At 43.4% G+C, this 21,526-nt stretch overlaps 1 protein-coding gene across 1 annotated transcript; it reads left to right on the top strand.

The window, feature by feature from the left end:
- Positions 1-390: 390 nt before the first annotated feature.
- FUCA1 (alpha-L-fucosidase 1) lies at positions 391-20,658 on the top strand. The gene is made up of 8 exons (XM_026702626.2): positions 391-1,303; positions 4,108-4,242; positions 4,337-4,474; positions 6,103-6,208; positions 8,626-8,826; positions 12,532-12,722; positions 16,109-16,208; positions 19,348-20,658. The coding sequence occupies exons 1-8, from the start codon at positions 900-902 to the stop codon at positions 19,486-19,488; spliced, it is 1,416 nt and encodes a 471-aa protein (XP_026558411.2). The 5' UTR covers positions 391-899; the 3' UTR covers positions 19,489-20,658.
- Positions 20,659-21,526: the final 868 nt, after the last annotated feature.

Raw genomic sequence — 21,526 nt, 5'->3', positions numbered from 1 at the left:
CTTTCTTTCTTTAGTAGGAAGTTAGCACCCACACCTCCCCTAGAAAATTGAAATATCCTAGGAAATAGTAAAAAGGCAGAATATTTTCTCTAAAAAGAGTAGAAACTCAAGAGCAGAAACTCACCTCAGAAGCAGAAGCTCACCCCCACCTTTGTTAATGGGTGGGCCATTAAGGCCTGGGCCAGAATACTTTACATAACACAGACCTCCAGGTAAAGCTATAGCAATTGCTGAAAAGCCCTTTCAGTGCATCATCATCATCCAGCAAGGCTCAACCAAGCCTGGAACTCAGGACAGCTTACAAAGCTGCCCCTGCATGGCCTCATGGGAGTCTGACAACCAGTCAGAATACAAGCTCCAATTCAAATCCCAACAAAGGTTATAAAACCCAGGCACTCTGGGTTTAACAACAGGGTGGTTGTTCAATGAATCCGGCTTCCCCATAGACTTTGCTTCTCAGAAGGTCTCAAAAGGGGATCACGTGACCCCGGGACACTGCAACCGTCATAAATATGAGTCAGCTGCCAAGCGCCTGACTTTTGATCACAGGACCCTGGGGATCCAGTCGTGTGTGTGTGTGTGTGTGTGTGTGTGTGTGTGTGTGTGTGTGTGTGCGCGCGCGCGCGCGTGTGTGTGAAAAAAATGGTCGTAAGTCACTTTTTTTGAACGGTCTCTAAGTGGACTGTTGTAAGCCTGTAAGGATCGCCTGTAATCCTCCTCCATGCTGTAGCCTCGGAGAGGAGTAGATCCTAGTTCAGAGGCAGAGGCGGCCTGAGAACGGCCTACCTCGCGGGGCCATTGGGAAAAAGAAAAGCAAACGGAAAAAAAAAAAAGGCCTCGTCCGCAGCTGCGACACGTGCTCTTCCCGGCGCGGCCAACGGGAGGCCGACTGCGCGGTGATGGCTGCCGAGGGGATTCGGCTGCGGCCGGCGCTGCCGCCGTTGCTGCTGCTGCTGCTGCTGCTGCTGCTGCTTCTCGTCTCTTGCGGCGGGGTGTTCCCGCGGAGCTCCGCGGGGCCGCGCTACTCCCCCGATTGGGCCAGCCTGGATGCGCGGCCGCTGCCCGGCTGGTTCGACGCGGCCAAGTTCGGGATCTTCGTGCACTGGGGGGTCTTCTCGGTGCCAGCCTGGGGCTCGGAGTGGTTCTGGTGGCACTGGAAGGGGCAGCTCCGGCCGGACTACGAGCACTTCGTCCGCCTGCACTTCCCTCCGGGGACCTCCTACGCCGACTTCGCTCCGCGCTTCTCCGCCGTCGACTTCCATCCGGAGGACTGGGCTCAGCTCTTCCAGGACGCCGGGGCCAGGTAGCTGGCGCCTTCCCGTGCCGGATCCCACCTCCCATCATTCCCAGCTGCCGGATCCTCGGGGGAGTGAGGGATAGGAGAGGGAATCCCACGGCCTGCTTGTGGAGGATACCGCAAATCTGATTATTGTTATTGTCATTATTACTATAGTCATTATCATTATTATTATTTGCCATATTTGCAAAGCATGATTAATATTGTGGTACACCCTTTTCCGAATTGCCGTTTATTTTCAAGCTTTCTTGGGAATTCTTGAATGATTTTGTCCTTTTTAGGCCTGTTTAGGGGAGAATTTATTGTGCAAATTATCCTGCGTTTGCAATACCAGGTAATGATATTATGCAGTTTTTTTCTGCCTTATCATGGGGAAACAAGCCAGGACAGCATTTGCATTTGAAACATATCCTGTGAACTTCCGAATGTATGTGGTTGCCTTCAGCAATTTTAGATTCTTTTTAAAGGCGGTGATAACAAATAGATAGCAGCTTAGTCTCTTGGTGCATTCCAAACTACATTTTCTCTATCCTAGAGTACAGCATATAACTAATAGCTTGTTGCGTTCATAGCTTTCTTGACAGCAGGTGATGGATGCTGGATAAGGTAGTATATTGGTTCTTCTCTAGCCTGGGCTTTTGGACTTTTGTCCAAAAGTACAAATAGATGTGAAATCTCTCAGTCTGATTCCCTGTGAACTGGTTGCTGGTATTCCCAATTCACAGATGTTTGTAGACAGGAGAAATTCAAACTCTGGCTTTGGTCCATCCAGTACTTAAACGGGTCATGTACTACCTTTTCTCAGGTATTCTTTGAGTTGCTTGAGCCCCCACCCTGTTTTTAATGCAGATTTTGCCTCTATAATAAAAAGGAATGCTTCTAAGGATGAGCATGGATTCTTTCACCGCAGCAAAGGAAACTTTTAAGTTATATACACAGTATATAGATTGGCCTTAGACATGCTTCATAGTTGGAGAATTCGACTTCATAGAATTGGCACCTCTTAAAAATTAACAGTAGGATGCTTGTCATAAAAATACCTCTTACTGTATATTCCTATGTAAATGTCTTAGAAATAAGTCCCAATGATTGATTTCACACAGAAGTACTAAGCCAAGGTCTGTTTAGTTGTTGAATATGCATCATATCATTAGTCATGCAGTAGTTTAGAATTGGAATGGATGTGCTCAGCCCATCAAATCCATATAATACATGATGTATGAATAAACTAGTGAGATCCATAAATCCAGCCCTGCTCATAGAGATTCAATCTTCCCTCCAATTACATTCATCTTCTAGCAACTACATGGCTATGTCCCTGTAGTTTTCTCGGCGTTCATGTGAAAGGGGCTTGTGTTTTGCTTTTTTCCATAATGTTCTTTCCACTATTTGGACTCGCTTACAATCCTGAAATTTCTGGTGGTCTCCCTCCTGTGGTGCTCTGCTTAATTTAGTTTAGTTTTCTTTTAAGATCTGCCAAGATCGATTAAAGTTCTTCTAGCAGCCGGACACTGAAACTGTAGAGAATTGAAAAAAGGACTCTTGGCTTTTCTTGCCATGAAGAATTAAGGCAGAAGTATTGCTGTATAAATAGATCCGTAAGAGTGAATCCCGAAATTATAATTGGCATGGCTAAAAACAATTGTGTAAAGCTCAGAGAAAAAGCTATACACAGCATTGATTTGTGATACTGAGAGGGATCAGTGGTTAAAGAGAAAGGTAAGTATAAAGAGACATACCAGCATGGTTTCCTGGGAGGAAACGCCATAGAAAGAATAGGCTAGGCCTTAACTACTGGTTCCCAAGAGAATGCAGCCAATCTGGCTAAATTAATGTGAGATGCAAGGAACCAGAACAACTTTTGTCAATAGGCTACAATAGTTTCTTTATTGTTGATCACCTGTTTTACAAGAATCTGGCCAGACCGACTGCATTCCCATGGGAACCAGTAGATAAGGCCTCGCTAGTCTGGTCTATGAATGTTTCCTCCCACAGAGAGACTCCATGCTGGCACGCCTGTTTACTTACTCCCCCTTCTCCTTTAGCTGGTTATTCCACCATAGATACATAATGTGCACAATTTTTAGGGCCCGAGTGATAGTTATTAAGCAGCAAAGATGGACGTTTCTGGTCTAAAATAGGACTTCAAAGTGTCAGTGAAAAAATTACAAGGGCAACCCATAAGGTAGCCTATTTAGCTATATTTAACATAGGCTCGATACAGCTTGCTTACCCAAGAGAGAAGGTGGGCCGAGCCCACCAGTCTCAGGGAAACAGCAACAAATTATATATAAAGGTGACAGGTAGTAAAAATACATGTAAACAAAATTGCAAGGAAATTGTTAAACAAACAAGACATGCAATGTGAGAAAGCTGCCGGGACAATGAGGCAGAGATACAGAAAGCAAGCTAATTTCAGATTCCTACCAACACCAGTAGAGAAAAAGATACAAGATTGAAAAGCATTCCAATATCGGTGCCCCAAGCCACCTGGCAAAACCAGGATATTTTAAGGTCTTTCTGGAATGCCGGAAGGGAGCAGGCAGATTTCACCTCCAGCATCAGAATGTTCCATAGGATAGAATAGATATATCTATTCCCAAGCAACAATTGTTCTGTACAGAATAAGGTTTTGCAAAGATCTCTACATCTGGTGTTACCTCAGTTGGGTGGAGCACACCAGGCTAAAACCTCAGCATTCCATATTTTTGGTGTATCCTTATTCATGTTGATGTTTTTAACTTACTTCTTTTCCCACATTCACCTTATAAATACTAATCCTTCTAATTCTTTGTCTTTGGTTCCCGCAGGTATGTGGTATTTACTGCTAAGCATCATGAAGGCTTCACCAACTGGGGATCGAACGTGTCCTGGAACTGGAATTCAGTGGATACTGGTCCCCACCGTGACCTGGTTGGTGATCTAGGAGAGGCTGTCCGAAAAAGGTATCAATCTAATTTTAAAGGGGGAATCAAGTTGATGTAGAAAAAAAAGTAGGTTTACTAATTAGCTAATAACTTTTGTTTTGTTTAATCTTAGAAACATATCCTTTGGACTGTATCACTCCCTTTTTGAATGGTTTCATCCACTGTATTTACTGGACAAAAGTAATAGCTTCAAGAGCCAATTTTTTGTCTCCGAGAAGACTCTTCCAGAACTCTATGAACTTGTTTTAAGGTAAAAGCCAAACATTTTTGGGCTGTGAAATAGTAGAGAATATCCGTAGCTCAGGTTGTAGATTTCTCTTCTGTTTGTATATGTCTTGTGTATTGTCATGATCAGTTAGTCACATGACTGGTTGTTTGAATTAATGACAATGAATAACACCAGTTGTTTGGGACCAAGCCAGAGTCATCAGCCAGGTCAAAACCTATTACGCACACAAATTCATTGAAGCCTCTTACTCTACAAATGGATCCATCAATAAACACATTGACTTAGAACCAGCATATGAACCTATAAGAATCCAACAGAACCGTTCACCTCCTCACCAACTGAATTTCACACCACGCATCTAGTTATGCGACCCACTGAGCACAACACATAAGACCTATGTAAACAGAAGAGAAACAAAACAAAACATTTCACCCCAAGACCCACTCTAAAGATGTTACTTGGTCTGGTAACATCTAGTGTTGTGGTTGGCCGGCAGCAGGTGCAGACAGCTGAGAAGAGCAAGGACTCAGATGAGGGACCAGGACCACCAGGGAGTGGACTGCTGCCTTCACAGATTGTGGAGCTGACAGGAGTGATGAGGAGGTTCCCGAGGAGCCTGTGCCAAGTGCGCATGCGCTCAGGGTTGCTCACAGGACAGAGGATTAAAAATTACTTTTCATCACCATCGCAATACCAAGTGGCTGCTAATAAGGCAGTTGCTAAAGTAGAACTTCTTGTACATACAATGTAGAAACAAAAACTGTTATAATTCGTTAATTAATTACAATGGTGTCATCATGGAGAAATCAAAGACTCAACTTAGCAGGATGATCCAAAACAGGTAGCCTGTCAACTCATAAAACATTTTGTATACATGTTTTATAGTTGTCAACTGAAAGAAGGGAGGGGGAGTTTCAAAGAGCAGGCAGCAGTGTGGAATCGAAAGTACATTCCATTTATATTTTCTTCAAAGACTGATTAGATGACTGAAGCTTCTGCCACGAAAAAAATCTAATTGGAGAGCATGATTGATGACTCTTGGCTATGGATGTGTTTCGTTGGATGATACACCGGCGGGGGGGGGGGGAGCAGGATCAAGGGTGACAGTGAATTACGTATCTTAGAGTTGGCTACATGCTGGCTAATGCCAGCATGTTAACTTCTAATAAATCCTTTGAAGTTTTGGGAGTGTGGCTCGAGGCTCATTATTTAATTGGAGTAAGTGCCAGAATCCTGACATAGCCCTCAACAGTCGGTTGAAGTTACAATAGCACTGAAAAAGTGACTTATGATCATTTTTCACACTTGCATTCATTGTAGCATCCCCGTGGTCACATGATCAAAATTCGGATGCTTGGCAACTGGTTTGTATTTACGACGGTTGCAGTCTCCTGGGGTCATGTGATCTCCTTTTGCGACTACTGACAAGGAAGCTGGATTCACTTAGCAATTGTGTTAGTAATTTAACAGCTACAGTGAGTCACTTAACAACCGTGGCAAGAAAGGTCGTAAAATGGGGCAAAATTCACTTAACAAATGTCTCGTGTAGCAACAGAAATTTCGGGCTCAATTGTGGTCATAAGTCAAGGACTACTACAAGAAAAATGCAGCTGTTAAATATTTTGATTTTATCACTTGTTCTCTTTTAGATACAAGCCGGATCTTGTTTGGTCGGATGGCGACTGGGAAGCTCCAGATACTTATTGGAATTCAACTTCCTTCCTTGCCTGGCTATACAATGATAGCCCAGTTAAGGTATCTATCTGCACTTGCAGGTGTTTCGACTTGGAGGTTGTTCTCCTGTTTGCTTAAACTAGGAGGAAACCATTAAAATGGTTGATTCTTGGGTCCTTTGCACCTGGTTACATCCTAAATGAAACTTTGGCCTCGTTTTCCTGGTCCTGCGGGGAGAGGTAATGTGATGACCCTGAGTGTAACACAAACGTAACAAAATCCAAAACGTAAATAAATGTCCTTTAATGCCTCCAACTTGGCCCCCTGTTCAATAATTCTCAGTTGGAGATAAAACTTATTCAAAAATAGTCTTCAAAAGAAAGCAATACAGTCCGAACTTAATGAGCAGATAGAGGTGAAATAAAAAACCAAAACAAACTACAATGACGAAATTTCCACAACGGACCAGGATAAGTAATTACCAGCTTCAAGGAGATAACAAGGCACAGTCTGTTGGAAGGATGCCAACCAAGATAACTTCAGCCCAAAATAACACACGCTTTGCAATGCTGTGTTTTAACTGTCTCTCTTTTATACTGTTGTCCCCAGCTGCAACCACTGAGCGGGATCATGGCCGCTTCCTCTCTCATAAGCCAAATTGTTGCCTTCTCCATTCCTCCTTGCATGTTCTAGGATGCACAAGGGATGGGCCTGGTTCTTCCTCTGACTGCCTAGCCGGCCTCTGCCCTTCCCCAGCCTCTCCCCAACCTCCGGAGCCACACACCCCCTCCTTGTCAGCTGTTCCTCCTCTCCCTCAGAGTCCGACTCTACCAAGGGACTCTACAGGTAACCTGGTGTCATAGGTTGGGTACCTCAAGAGGTCAGAAATGCAAAAAAGTTCCTATCCTGCATGTTACAAAGAAATGTGGAGAGAACTAGCTACGCTTACGTTGTTCCAACTCCATGTATACAAAGTGTAAGATTGTAGAGCAGGGGTGAAAAACTGGATTTCTTCGAAGACCAGATCAGCATTGTAGTTCCCCTCGGTGGGTTGGCAGCAGTGAGGGGGATGTGGGACGGATGCCTCCTGCAGTACTCTGCCAGACGAAACAGGGTGCACGGAGATCTGCGCCCAGCCCCCCGCACCTCGTTTTTGCCCTCCATGGCCTCCTGCAGCACTCTGCTGGCTGAAAACGGGCCACATGGCCCGTTTTGGGGGCCATTTTTCGGCCGTCTTGGGCCTGTTTTTCAGCCCAGTTTCGGCTCAGTTTTCGGCTGGCAGAGTGCTGCAGGAGGCCATGGAGGGTGAAAACTAGGCGCCAGGGGGGCGCACACGGCCCACTTTAGCCACCCGAGCTACCACAGGCCAGTCCCTTGATATATCCAGGCTGACCCCCGTGGGCCTTGAGTTTGACAACCCTGCTGTAGAGGGAAAGCGATGGGAGGTGCCAGCATGAAGAACCAACTTTGAAGTGCAATCTGGAGGGGAGACTTATCAATCGGTCGCCCTGTTCTTGTGCCTTTGCTCTCGATCAAGTCAGGAGCATCTTGATTCTATATTATGTTGTAGTAAAACTTAATATTTAGATAAGAGAGCAGAGGAAATCTGTCTGATTAACACTAGCATGCAGAACTAATGTGTCTTAAGACAAGTGTGTCTAAGTTAGCCTGCAGCAATTCTTGGTATCTCTGCATTATAAATTATTTGCAGTATTTATTAATTAGAGCTATGCAGTATTGATTAATTTTAGAGCTATAGCTATATTTATACTGCTATGCAGTATTTATTAATTGGAGCTATGCATTCAGGTGCCTTGCCAAGTGAATTGGTACAACAGAGCACCAACTTTGCAGCGTTAAAGTAGCTACATTCCATAATTCAAAGGCTTTGTCTGGCTAAGCATACCACATGCACACTCATGAACAGAAAACTGGATGTTTTATTCTGGGATCAAAATAAAGCATGTTCTTTGCTTTGTACACATCCTTTTACTTTCCCCGTCTGCAAGTTGCTACCTCTTGGAAGGGGGTGGATAGAAAGCTGCAAACCGTCGCTAACCGTTGCTTCCTGACACAGATTCTGGGCTAGGCATCTTATAGCCCTCAAGAAATAGACCGGTGTTTTCCCACCTTGATAACTATAAGATTGTGGTTTTAGATTCCCAGAATTCCCCAGCCAGCATTTTCTGTCCACCCCTCTTAAAGTTGCTAAGATTGAGGAGAGACTAATGTGGATGAACTGGGATTTTCAGAGTCCCTCACCAGGCTTGACTGGGGCTGCTGAGAATTGCAATCGATTGATATATGGAGGCTGCTTCCTTCCCACCCCAAGGGATGCTTCCCCTTGATTTTGACCTCAGATGGAATAACATTGGAATAACTATCGGCCCACTTTGGAGGGGCTGGCAAGGGCTGCCCTAAAGCCTTTGCTTTACCCTTAAAAGACAGTAATGCAACCCACCAACCTCAAAGGCCCCTTCTGGATTTCTCTTTTCCAGGATACCGTGGTGGTGAACGATCGATGGGGCATCAATTGCTCCTGCAAACATGGGGGCTACTACAACTGTCAGGATAAATTCGAGCCCAGCTCTCTGCCAGACCACAAGTGGGAGATGTGCAGCTCTGTGGACCAAAAGTCGTGGGGATATCGCAGCAACATGCAAGTTGGTGAAGTCATGAATGAGTTTTCCATTATTCAGGTAAGGCCTGGGAAGGATAAGCAAAGGCTGAAGGGATACCCAAGTTCAGTGGAACCTACAAAGAACCGCTGGATCTGCAACAATACCAATTATACTTAGGCTTACATACAGGTGGTCCTCAACTTATGACCGCAGTTGAGCCCAAAATGTCTGTTGTTAAGCGAGACATTTGTTAAGTGAATTTTGCCCCACTTTATGACCTTTCTTGCCTCAGTAGTTAAGTGAATCACTTTGATAAGTTAGCAACACGGTTATTAAGTGAATCTGGCTTTGCTTGTCAGAAGGTATTGTGGTTAGCAGGCAGCAGGTTGGGATGGCTGAGGAGAGCGGTGGCTGAGATGAGGGGCCCGGACCATCAGGGAGTGGACTGCTGCCTTCAGAGATTGTGGGCTGGCAGCGGTGATGAGGAGGTTCCCGAGGAGCCTGTGCCAAGTGTGCGTGCGCGCAGGATTGCTCGCAGGAAAGAGCAGAACAACAGCACGGGCGACTCGGGAGTAAGGCTGCAAGGTAATGGCCCCTTCTTCAAGAAGATAAAAGCCAGCTGTGAATCGGACGTTCTTTGTAGGAAGCAAAGACGTTTTGAAACTCAAGCCTCGTGGACAGTGCAGTATCTTAGTTGGTATTTGAAGACTCTTGTGTTGTAAAATATTTCTAGATAACCTTATCTGTTATTCTTGGCAGCCTCGCACAGTTTTGGCGAGGCTCGTGCTTATCAAAGTTAATTAGTTTGCAGCAGCCTTTTAACCGGGGATTTGTAAGAATCATTAAAAGGTTTCTGTTCCCTTTGGTCCGTGTTTGTTGTATTGGAAAAGGGTTTGGGTCAGAACAGCAGGTCACAAAAGGTGATCGCATGATCTTGGGACACAGCAGTGATCATGAATATGAGTCAATTGCCAAGCACCTGGATTTTGATCACATAATCAGAGGGAGGCTGGAAAGATCGCAATGGTGAAAAGCAGTCCTAACTCACTTTTTTCAGTGCCATTCTAAGTTTGAACGGGCACTAAATGAATTGTTGTAAGTCAAGGGGGCTATTCATATCACTTCAAGGTGTCCTCTCTAAGCAGTTTAGCATATTTCACCCAACCATCTGGCTCCTCATTTTATCGACCTCAGAAGGACGGAAGGCTAAATCAATCTTGAGCCGATCAAGATTGAACTCCAGGCTGTGGGCAGAGTTTACTTGCAGTAAAATAATCTCCACATTTGTATCCAAGAGAGTTGGTGAGATAGCAGCTCCCACCTCCACTTCAAGGACAGGCTTTTGTTTAGTTGATTTCTCTCCTGTATTTACTATTGTATAAGTCACTCCAGGCCATGAATGTATGTAATACGTGTTTTTTCTCCTCAACAACCACCCTGCGTAGTGGGTCTGGCTGAGAGAGAGGGACTGACCCAGGGTCACCCAGCCAGTTTTCCAGGGCTGAGGCCCTCACTGTTTCCTGGTTCCTTCATCACTAAACCAGACTGGCTTAAATTGAAAAGGTGAATGAACAACCAAGCAAACCTAGGCAGCTTGACAGAGAAGCGTCAATTCCTGCAACTGATATGCTATAAAGCAAGGAGCAGGAATTTTCTACAGATTTCCCCCAAATAATCTGTAGCCTTCTGGTGTTGCTTTCCACTCAGCTGGCTAGAGCTGGCTTGCTGCCTTGGCCTCCATTTTGTGTGTGCACTTGCTGACTGGGAGGCTAGATGTGTGTGTTGACCTCGTCTTACACAGGCAGCCTCAAGAGTACAAAGAGGATCACAACAATGAATATAAAAATTGGATTTTGTTAGGTCTTTGAAAGCGGGAATGATTTCCAGGAATTGTTGGACCTTTCCTGCAATTGTTAGGCCTTTGAAAGTAAGATAGGTTCCCAGGAATACATAAATGCAACTAAACTATCTTTAATTATACTAGTTATTATCTCTTAATTATTAAGACACTGGGGGTGGTGTCAGTGGATGATGAGTAAAGCTTTTCAAAATCAGTACTATAAAGCAGGGGTCTCCAACCTTGACAACTTTAAGACTTGTGGACTTCAACTCCCAGAATTCTGGGAATTGAAGTGCACAAGTCTTCAAGTTGCCAAGGTTGGACGCCCCTCCTATAAAGTACCCTTCAGCTTCAGGTGAATCACATATGCAATTTATTGTTATTTTTAGGGCCGGTTAGAAAACCCCTTGGGATGAATGAATATGTAGTTTACAGGTGGCATTGCTTAACGACTGGTTGCTTGCTTAGTGACTGGTTCCTTGTTTAATGGTCACTTTGTGACCATTTGAAGTTGGTTCTTATTGGAAAGCGGGGTGTAATCTCATAATTAAAACAATTATGGATTGTGTGGAAATGAATAAGCTTACTATGGAGTGGCAAGAGAAGGGAAAAAGAGAATTCTATACAGTCTGGGAGAATCTATATACTTTGATAGATAACAGGAATAATAGCTAATATATAATGTAAATATGAATAATGTATATATGTATATAGATATAAATAATAGAAGATGGAAAAAACCAATGCCACAATGTACTGCAAAAATTTTAAACATGATTTGTGGGTTTTTTAATTGTAAAACTTTAATAAAATCTATTTAAAAAAAAAAGTTGGTTCGATGACCACCCCAAAAGACACATAACTCAGATTCAAAGTTCCGAGCCAGAACTGTCATGTGATTGCATTATGGGCGCTTAGGGACTGGCCCATATTTACAGCGGTTTGTAATGGACACATGATCGCTGTTTACAATGTCTTTTTGCTGGACACCATTGTTTACTTCCGGTTCTAGCAAAAAATGCTTGTTGCAAGAATGGGTTCGCTCACTTACCGCCACATTCATTTAATAGCCACCACTAAAAATGTCCTAAAATCGAGTCTGTTGATGATCTGCTTAATGAACAGCATGACGTACAGCCATAATTCTGTGTTCATAATAGAATAGAATAGAATTCTTTATTGGCCAAGTGTGATTGGACACACAAGGAATTTGTCTTGGTGCAAATGCTCTCAGTGTACATAAAAGAAAAGATACATTTGTCAAGGGTCAAGAATCATCAGGTAGAACACTTAATAATAGTTATAGGGTCCAATAAACAATCAAATCATACAGTCAATATAAATCATAAGGATACAAATGACAAAGTTAGTTATGGAGTGAACATTGCAGTTTGCCATACCTGGGGGGAGGGAGTTGGTGCGGTGGTGACAGGCAGCAGCGGTGAACGGCGGCAGCAATCCCTGCGCCTGGAACAGCTGATCGGCGGTATTCCAGGAGGCCGCCCAGTGGAGGCAGCAGACCTGGAAGAGGCAGCAATGGTGGCGTTTCCAGTCGGCCAGCCCATTGATTGGCAGGGCTACGGGAGGCTGGGATCCAGCTGTTGCTCAGCTGACCGAGGGTCAGCGCAAAGGAGTGGAGCCCTGATGAACCACATGCTGGGGCTACGATAACATGCTGAAGCTGACCGGGCTGTTTGCGGCAAGGGTGCAGAGGCAGATTTTTTTTTCTTGTTTTCCTCCTCTAAGCCTAGGTGCATCTTTATGGTCAGGAGCGTCTTATGGAGCGAAAAATACTGTAAAGACCTTGGCCGACGTTCTGAACTATGCAGATGCTTTCATGGCTGCATACCCCAATGTTTTCAAAGCCTGGAATGCCGCCAGACCGAACGCATGGCTGTAAAGGGTTTTAAATAGATTTTTGTTCTCTTTCTGCTTCGCCATAGCAACTGGTGCGTACTGTCAGTTACGGAGGAAATTACCTTCTCAACGTGGGGCCCACCAAAGAAGGACTGATTGCTCCAATTTTCCAAGAGAGGCTCCTGGCTGTTGGCATGTGGCTGAAGGTGAACGGAGAGGCCATATATGAATCCAAGCCTTGGCGGACGCAGAAGGAGAACCGCAGTGAGGAGACCTGGTAAGGCAAAGTTTGTTGACATCGGCTGCTTGTTCTCGGACCCTCTGCTGCATTGAACAGTACAGAACAACAGAGTTGGAAGGGACTTTGTAGGGTCTTCTAGTTCAGGGGTCGCCAACCTTTTGGACCTCAGGGACCACCAAACTCATAAATTTTAAATCCTGCAGACCAGACACCCTGGGAAAATGCCCCAAAAAGTCTGCTCCCCACCCCATTTTCCTACGGATCGATCATTCTTTATTTGGGATCGCAGGATATTGTCTCCAGATCTCTCTCAGGGGGAGAGAGAGAGAGAGAGAGACTTTTGGCTTATGCAAGGAAAGCAGCAGAAGTCTTTCTTTCTCTCCCCTAAATTCCGCAGAAATGAGTCTTTGGGAGACTTGTCGTGCCGGCACAGCCTCCTGGAGCAGGAAGCCTTGCAAGGGTCCCAAAGACTCATTTCTGGCAGAGTTTGGGGGAGAGAAAGAAAGACTTTTGCTGCTTTCCTTGTGTACAGCCAAAAGCAGAAGAAGAAAGAAGCGGAAAGAAGAAGCCCGGTGGCCAGGTGAGGCACGTGGAGTGAGTGGGGCAAGTTTCCCCTCTGCCCTTTCCCCCCCTCCCCTCACTACTTTGTGGTGTTTGCAATGCAAGCGACGCAAGCCTTGTGTTCCCGCGGGCCACGTGGGCGTTGCAGCCTTGTGTTTCCACGCAGCCTGGATTAATTGCTTTGGGGGTGACCACCAAAATTTTCTCGTGGACACCAGTGGTCCCCAGCCCACTGGTTGGCGACCACTGATCTCATCTATTCCACCACCACCCCCAGCCAAGCAGGAGACCCTACTACACCATTTCTGACAGATGGAAGTCCACTATTCTTGGAAGCTTCCAGGGATGAAGTTCCCACAACTTCCGAAGGCAACTTCTGTTCCATCGGTGGATTGTTCTCACTGTCAGGAAATTCCTCCTTATTTCTAGGTTGAATTGCGTTGTTTCTAACGCTCCTATGAGCAAAAATTTGGCATTGCAGATAGTCCTCGACTTACGACCACAATTGAGACCAAGATTTCCATCATTAAGTGAATTCTGCACCATTTTACAACCTTTCTTGCCATGGATGTTAAGCGAATCATTGCAACTGTGATCTTTGTAATCTATTATTAAGTGAATCTGGCTTCCCCATTGACTTTGCTTGTCAAGTTCTCAGAAAGTTGCAAAAGGGGATCATATAACCCCGGAAAACACTGAGACCGTCATAAATACATGCCAGTTGCCAAGTGTCTGAATTTTGATCACATGACCATGGGGAATGCTGCAATGCTTGTAAGTGTGGAAAACGGTTGTAAGTCATTTTTTTCCAGTGCTGTTGTTAAGTTTGAACAGTCACTCAACAAAATGTGCAGTCGAGCATTGCCTGCATCTGCTTGGAAACAAGAGGAGCACAAAACATAAGCCATGGTGGCGCAGTGCTTAGAGTGAGGTACTGGAGGCTACCTCTGCTGCCTGCCATCTGCCTGCAATTTGGCAGTTCAAGCCTCACCAGAGGCTCAAGGTAGACTCAGCCTTCCATCCTTCCGAGGTGGGTAAAATGAGGAGCCAGATTGCTGGGGACAATAGGCTGACTCTGTAAACCGCTTAGAGAGGGCTGGAAAGCACTACAAAGCGGTATATAAGTCTAAGTTCTTATTGCTCTTCCTTCCTTCCTTTCCTTCTTCTATTCCTTCTTTCCTTCCTTCCTCCCTCACTCCCTCCTTCAGCCTTCCATCCTTCTGAGGTGGGTAAAATGAGGACTCAGATTGTTGGGGTCAATATGCTGACTCTGTAAATCGCTTAGAGAGGGCAGTGAAGCACTGTGAAGCGGTATATAAGTCTAAGTGCTATGGCTATTGCTGTTGCTATACACAAATGTAGAAGTCACAAGGTTGAAGTTCTGAGCAAGTTTCTATAACTTTCTGGCTGGAGAGTAGGCCTTCCCCAGGAGATTGTTATGAGTACAGGGAGCCTTCTACTTTTCAAAGTTATAATGGACCTGTGTGTGTGTGTGTGTGTGTGTGTGTGTGGTGGGGGTGGCGGGACATTCCAGATTGGAAGTTCCAACCCCTCCCCTGCAATCACATGACCTCATTTAGCAGCCAGTCCACAATTGCAACATCCTGCGCTCATGTGACCATACCTTATGGAGTTTTTGGTGAAAATGGGAATTTTCTTACTGTTTTCAGTTTAAGGAGTGCAGTTTCACTTAACAATTGCAATAATTCATTTAACAACCACTGCAGAAAAGCTTGTAAAATCTGATTCATCCTGTGGGTGACCTGATTTATAACCGCCCAAGTTATGACTGTGATAGGCAGGCTCTATTTCCAGTCGTAACTCAAGGACTACCTGTATGCACTGTTACCTTAGAAGTGGGCATGTTTTTGCCTCTCTTTATTTGGTTACCCTAGGAACATTCAGAAAAATAGCTGAGAGAAATAGTCATCAAGCGTCTCAGTTAAGGTTTAAATGTGTATTATTTTTACTGAAGTGGTAGACAGCAACTTTTGCAAAACGCTGCATGTGATGCTGCACTTTTAAAATGCAGGAAAAATCTGGTTAAATGCAGATAACTAGTGTAGATTCAGTTGACTGAGCATGAGAGCCCTCTCCCCTCTTTTATTGTTCACAGTCCATGAAAATTTGTTTTCAAAATTGGCTTTTTTTTTTTTTACTGCTTTGTGCTACTTTGGACTTAGTGGCAGGACGTGGCTAGATTACAGCCTTTTACAACTGTTGTTCAAAGGACTTTCCTAGTACCTTCTCCTTGTTCAAAAATAATTAAAACTTAAGGCTTTGTTTATTTTAGTTGACTTGCTAGTGTTTTGATGGATCTGTGGAAAGTAAGAGAAAGACGGTAGGATTGTTTTTATTCTGTGAAACAAAAGCAAATCTGAATCTCTTCCCCTCACCCCCCCTCCGCCTTTTAAAAGGAAACCTAAAATTGTATGAAAACTTCTAGCCCAGCTGTGAAGGAGTGACAGATGGGTCATAAACAAGGAAGGGTAGTTTTGGAGGTGACAAAGAGAACATTAGAAGAGCCTTTCCCTGCAGTGGCAGTTTGTGGAAAGTTTCGCACATGTCTTGCCAGGTTCCCTGCCATGTTGTTGACGGCAGCAGTTGAAAAACAAGGACGGACAGTAATGCAATATTTGCATGTTCAGAGGGTGTGCGAGGCTGAGGGTTTCATCACACAGGGCTGATCAGCCCCAGCGTGTGAGAAAAGCTAAGTATTCTGGCCTTCACCTCCACTCAAAGTGATCGAGGGAAGGACTTGCACAAATGAAAGGCCTGTTATCTCCAGTGGCGGCTGTCTGTTTCAATACTTCCATATTGTTTGCCACAATTCAAGCGTTTTGCCTTATGTTCCTCTCCAGGTACACCTCAAAAGGGCCGGCAGTCTATGCTATTTTCTTGGTGTGGCCAGAAGACAATGTGCTGACTCTTTCATCACCTGTTGTGTCTGCAAGTACTCAAGTAAGCAACATGAAAAATAAAAGGCGGTTTGGAAATCATCTGGAGTAGCACATTGTGATGTTTGGGAAATCTAATTTGTTTCGTAAACTAAGTCAGTTTCTTTTCCACAACAACACAAAAGTCTCTCACAACAATTATGCACAGAGGAAAGCCAAATCTGCAGGATATCTAAAACAAGATTAATAACACCGAAACACCAAAAAGCCCAACATTCTCCCCAACCAAAACATTGCTGATAAATGCAATTTTTTTTTTAAAAAAAGCAGAACATAAAACTGTTTTAACCAAATGAATACCCACACACCACACTTCAAAAATAATTTGGGAAAAATACTCTGCAACATGAATACAACTCCTGTCTGCAACTCTTGAATGCATCACATGGAAGATGTTACCTAATTGGATAATGAAACATCTTCAACAAAAACAAGTCAGCTTAGAGAACACTCAGGACCGCAGAGTTCAACCCTGAGCTACAAATATTCTATTTCTCCTCTTTAAATAGGTGCAATTTTTTCCAGAATTGTATGGCTGCTTTCCACTGTTGCTGTATCATCCTGGGAAAAGATGCAGCTGCTTTAAAGTGTAAGATCCCAGCAGTTTCCCCGAGTCACTTAAAATGCCAAAAACAGTGAGACTCCAGACGAGGCTTGTAAAAAGAAACAGATTTTATTTATGGCCGGAAATAAAGATCTGGATGTACTCTATCCAGGATATATAGATGCAATGCGCGCCGCACCTTGGAGAAAGTATGGTTTGCTTTTATACCCTGAAACTATCATTGTCTTATTCTCGAACTCCAGCCTCCTAACCTCCTGCAAAAGGATGCTTTCAATGTTATCTTAAGCTTGGGGAATTTCCTTGTTGTCCTAATTAGTCAAATTAGCCACTTGGTTCCCTGCTGCTAAACGGAACTAACATGCTCAGGTCAAAGGTGTGTGTGTTTTGCCCGGAGAGCTTGAGATATATTACGTGCCAGTTCCTCAGGAATAGGGGTGACAGGAAAAGGATTTATGGATTTAGGATGGATTCAGATAACAACCATTTGTCTGGCATGCCTGGATGCAGGAAGGATAGAAGAGGGTTGCAGGAGGTTACATAGCACATAACGAATGTCAAGTAAATGCTTGAATAACAAGTCCCCACCAATGCTACAGTATATTCTACTTTTATTTAGTATACCCTTATTAATATTCCCCTACAAAAGCATTGCAGAGATTGGCAATTGGGGTATTACATGCTCTGGAGCACTTTGGGGTATTTAATCCAGAACCCCAGGTGACTCTTGCCACCAGAAGGAAGATGATGCGATTTTACTGAATGCACAGGAAGTTTATTTGGCCATTTAACGTATCTCTGTCGAGAGGCCATTCTATGACTGTCAGCCTGGCTGCGACTTGCATTTTCTTGGGTTTCAGCTAGCCAAGAAATCTCGTACAAGTAATCTTCGAGTTATATTAGTTCAATTAGTGACCGTTCAAAGTTACAACGGCACTGAAAAAAGCGACTTATGACTGTTTTTCACACTTACGACCATTGCAGCATCTCCATGGTCACGTGGTCAAAATTCAAATGGTTAGCAACCGACTCATACTTTGACGGTTGCAGTATCCTGGGGTCATGTGATCTCCTTTTGAGTTTCTTATAAGCAAAGTCAACAGGAAAGCCAGATTCAACGTAACAACCATGACACTAAGTTAACAACTACTAGGATTCACTTAACAACTGTAGCACGAAAGGTCATAAAATGGGGCAAAATTCACTTAACAGATATTTCACTTAATAGAAATGTTGGGCTCAATTATGATAGTAAGTTGAGGGCTACCTGTAAGGCTCAGCTGTTAAAACGTAACTACGGGAGGAAGAACATCTACAGAAGAAAGCAGTCTTGAAATTCTCCAAGTCTGTCAAATTTTAGATTCATGTTCTAAGATTTTTAATTAAAAATAAGTGGATTATAGTTACTGTAAGAACTTGAAAATTCTATTTCTCAATCAATTAGAGGAAACTCTCTTACTAGCCGGATGGATGCCAGACTGTTCCTGTAATAGGCAGGAAATGAAATGACTTAAAGCTTGCAGAATTCACCTTGTTAAATTCTTTCATCTGGTGGTTCATCTGTGTTGCAACTGCGGTGTACCTATTGCTCACATTAATTTTTAATTGTCTAATGCAGGAGTCTCCAAGCTTAGCAACTTTTAAGATTTGTGGACTTCAACTCCCAGAATTCCTTTGCTGGCTGAGGAATTCTGGGAGTTGAAGTCCACAAATCTTAAAGTTGCTAAGCTTGGAGACCCCTGGTCTAATGCTAACATACCATCAAGGGATACAATTAGACTATGTTCAGCCCTTGGGAAAGAAAGATATGCTGTTTTATGGCTGTTGGCATTTAAAATAGGTCATAATGCAGCTCCCCATTGTTAAAAGTTAGACACTAGTTCTTCTTCTGACACATCCGTCATCGGACGTTGGTGATCATGTTGGCAATCCTATTTTTATCAAACAGCCGCCCGAAAAAGTGCTGCTGAGTTCTGTCCAAACCAGCCCCATAGATTTTGGAGCCCTGATGTTCTTCTGCCTGGACCTCATTTGCTTTCAATCTTTCCCTGGAGGATTAAGTGAAATATGCCGTATTTTTCAGGGTGTTGCATCACATGTCCGAAATATTCTAACTTTCACTTTTTTATGGTTTTGATGATTTCCCTTGGCTTTCCCAGGCAGCCTCATTTCTGATTTTGTCAACCCAGCTTGTAGGTAACAGCCTTCTGTAAATCCACATTTCAAATGCTTCTAGTCTCTTCAAGTGGCTTTCTGTCAGACCAACTCTCCACTCCAGGAGGCTGGCTAGCACCTTGGAAACCTCTCTGCTTTTAAATTTTTAATTCTCTTATTGTTTTAACTGTCTGCTAATGAAGTATTTATATATAGCTTTTATGTATTTATAACTTATTTGTACACCACTCAGAGTCACTTTGTGAGGGAGATGGGTGGTTTCTAAATGTGGGGGGTGGATGGATGGACAGACAGAGCAATAGATAAAAATATTGTTGTCAAAAAAAGCCTTATTTATGCATAGAGTCTCTAGCAGCTGAGCCCAACTGAAGGAAGTGTTTTACCTTTTGTTTCTTATCCTTGGCAGATCACAATGTTGGGATTCTTCAAGCCTTTAAAATGGCAGTCATCACCACAACAAGAATTGCAGGTCTTCTTGTCCTCAGAAAGTCGTTGGCTTCTCCCAATCAACAACGGCTGGGTTGTGAAACTACTTGGAGTATCCTAATGGGAAACAAATCGCAGAATGACTGTCCATCCTTTTTATCTCGTGCTTAAACCTGGTAATTAAGAGAGCCTGAACAAATCTGGAAGAAGTTCCACATAAAAGAATGCTTTAGCATTTCCAGGCTGGCCATCCTTGTGCTTACCATTTTCAAAAGGATGGTTGTAAATTAAGAGATCCAGCTTGAGTTAATCTCGATGTAACACAGAAAGCCAAAATTGGGCTGAGAAACATCGAAACTTTGCTTCAGTGAAAAGAAAAATGTCTACATTTTCTGATGCAAAATTGGCTGTGGAAGAGGCCTTGAAATGCCATTTTTCCCAGGAGCTGGTTTTGAAATGCAAATCTACTTCACTCAGTTAGTCCTGGATGAAAAAAATTATATGAGGTTAACTTCAGAAGGTGACTTCAAAAGCCTCCACAGACGTTCTGCTTGAGGCGGAACAGAGAAGCCTTGAAGCTACGCTTAAAAATAAGCAGGGGATAAGGGAACGCTGAATGATCTGGGACTGCTAATAGCAAACCACTAATAATAGATCCCATTATGGGGCAATAGAGAACGATATGCCAGGTGTACTGAAATGATGAAATGACTTGAGAAGAAAAATAATGTCATTCTTGGAAAGCAGAGTATTATGATACGCGGTTTTGTTTTTGGGGATTTCAATATCGGCCAAGGCAGAGAGCTCTCCTGGAATAGGGTCTAATGCTATGTTTGTTTTCATGAAAGTTACATTTAAAAAAGAAATCCTATCTACTGGTTCCATCTGTGGAGGTGACAGATATAGTCCTTTCTTACTTTTTAGTCTTTTGTTGGTCATTCTTGCATCCAGGCAAGATTTGGTAGCTCAAAAGATCCAGTTGAAACAATTTGATTGCAGAAAGTACGGTTTCAGCAACAGAGTGGTCAATACCTGGAATGCACTACCTGACTCTGTTGTTACATCCTGTAACCCCCAACTCCTTTAACCTCAAACTATCCACTATTGACCTCACCCCTTTCCTAAGAGGTCTGTAAGGGGCGTGCATAAGTGCACAATTGTGCCTGCCGTCCCTGTCCTATTGCCCCCATTTATTCGTACCTATTTCTTGTGTTCGTACCCATGTTTATTCTTATACCTATTATCTTGTAAGCAATTGACAAATCAAATAAATAAATAAAAATAAACTGCATATTTACTAAGCCCCTTTCAGCCATAGGTTTCAGCCAATGGTTCTCTATTGGTCTACATCTACTTTCCTCGCGGGCTTCTCATGCAATCTTCCTTTGCTACTACCTTCCCTTTTGATTTTGTTTTTTTAATAGACTAGGATATAGGTGATGAAATACACTTCTGTTCCATCCCTCAAGGATGGTTCTGGTTTTCTAAATGCAAACCAGTCATATCCTTGTTCAGGAAAGAAAAAGTATTTAGTCACAAGATGGAGCAGTGGAGTCTAAACTGATGTTTCTCATTTAGACACTAAGATAAGATGAGAGCACCTTTTCCCAATAAACTGATTTTCCCCTTGCAAATTAATGTAACCCAGATGGTAAGGATCCAGGAGCTGGCCTGATGCTCTCGCAATCAGGTGTTCTTTGACAGTTTTTTGCCTGAAATAATGACCTTAAGAGAGATGTGGAGCAGTGTGATGCAGTGTGTGGAATATTGTCACCTCTCCACAATCTCCAGATTAGGAGAAGGGAACAGAGCAATGAATTAGCCAATGTAAAGAGGTTTAAGTATTGTATGGTTTGTGTTTTGCAATTCTTCCCATTCCAATGATGTGTCATACCAACGGTCAGATAAGACAGCGAATGAGAAACTGGGAGAATATCTAGAATCAAATTTCCAAAAAGAATAGCCTTTTGCATGCATAAATTAAATCAATGCTGGTAAATTGGGGGGGGGGATATAGCAACATGTAGACTGTACAGGTAGTCCTTGATTTACAATAGTTTATTGACCATTCAAAATTATAGCACTGAAAAATAACCGGTTTTTTTATAGTTTATGACCTTTCCAGCATCCCATGATCATGTGATCAAAATTCAGATGTT

The sequence above is a fragment of the Pseudonaja textilis genome, chromosome 10 (genome assembly GCF_049901715.1).
Source record: "Pseudonaja textilis isolate UNSWEBS1 chromosome 10, rPseTex1.2, whole genome shotgun sequence".
Taxonomy (NCBI): domain Eukaryota; kingdom Metazoa; phylum Chordata; class Lepidosauria; order Squamata; family Elapidae; genus Pseudonaja; species Pseudonaja textilis.
The sequence above is the reverse complement of the archived record's forward strand: the minus strand, read 5'-3'. Positions and strand labels throughout refer to the sequence as shown.

Excerpts from the sequence above, each read along its gene's own strand:
- FUCA1 (XM_026702626.2), top strand. The coding sequence starts at position 900 with ATGGCTGCCGAGGGGATTCGGCTGCGGCCGGCGCTGCCGCCGTTGCTG. Across the intron at positions 6,209-8,625 it reads ACAATGATAGCCCAGTTAAG|GATACCGTGGTGGTGAACGA; the intron begins GTATCTATCTGC and ends TCTCTTTTCCAG. Across the intron at positions 16,209-19,347 it reads TTGTGTCTGCAAGTACTCAA|ATCACAATGTTGGGATTCTT; the intron begins GTAAGCAACATG and ends TATCCTTGGCAG.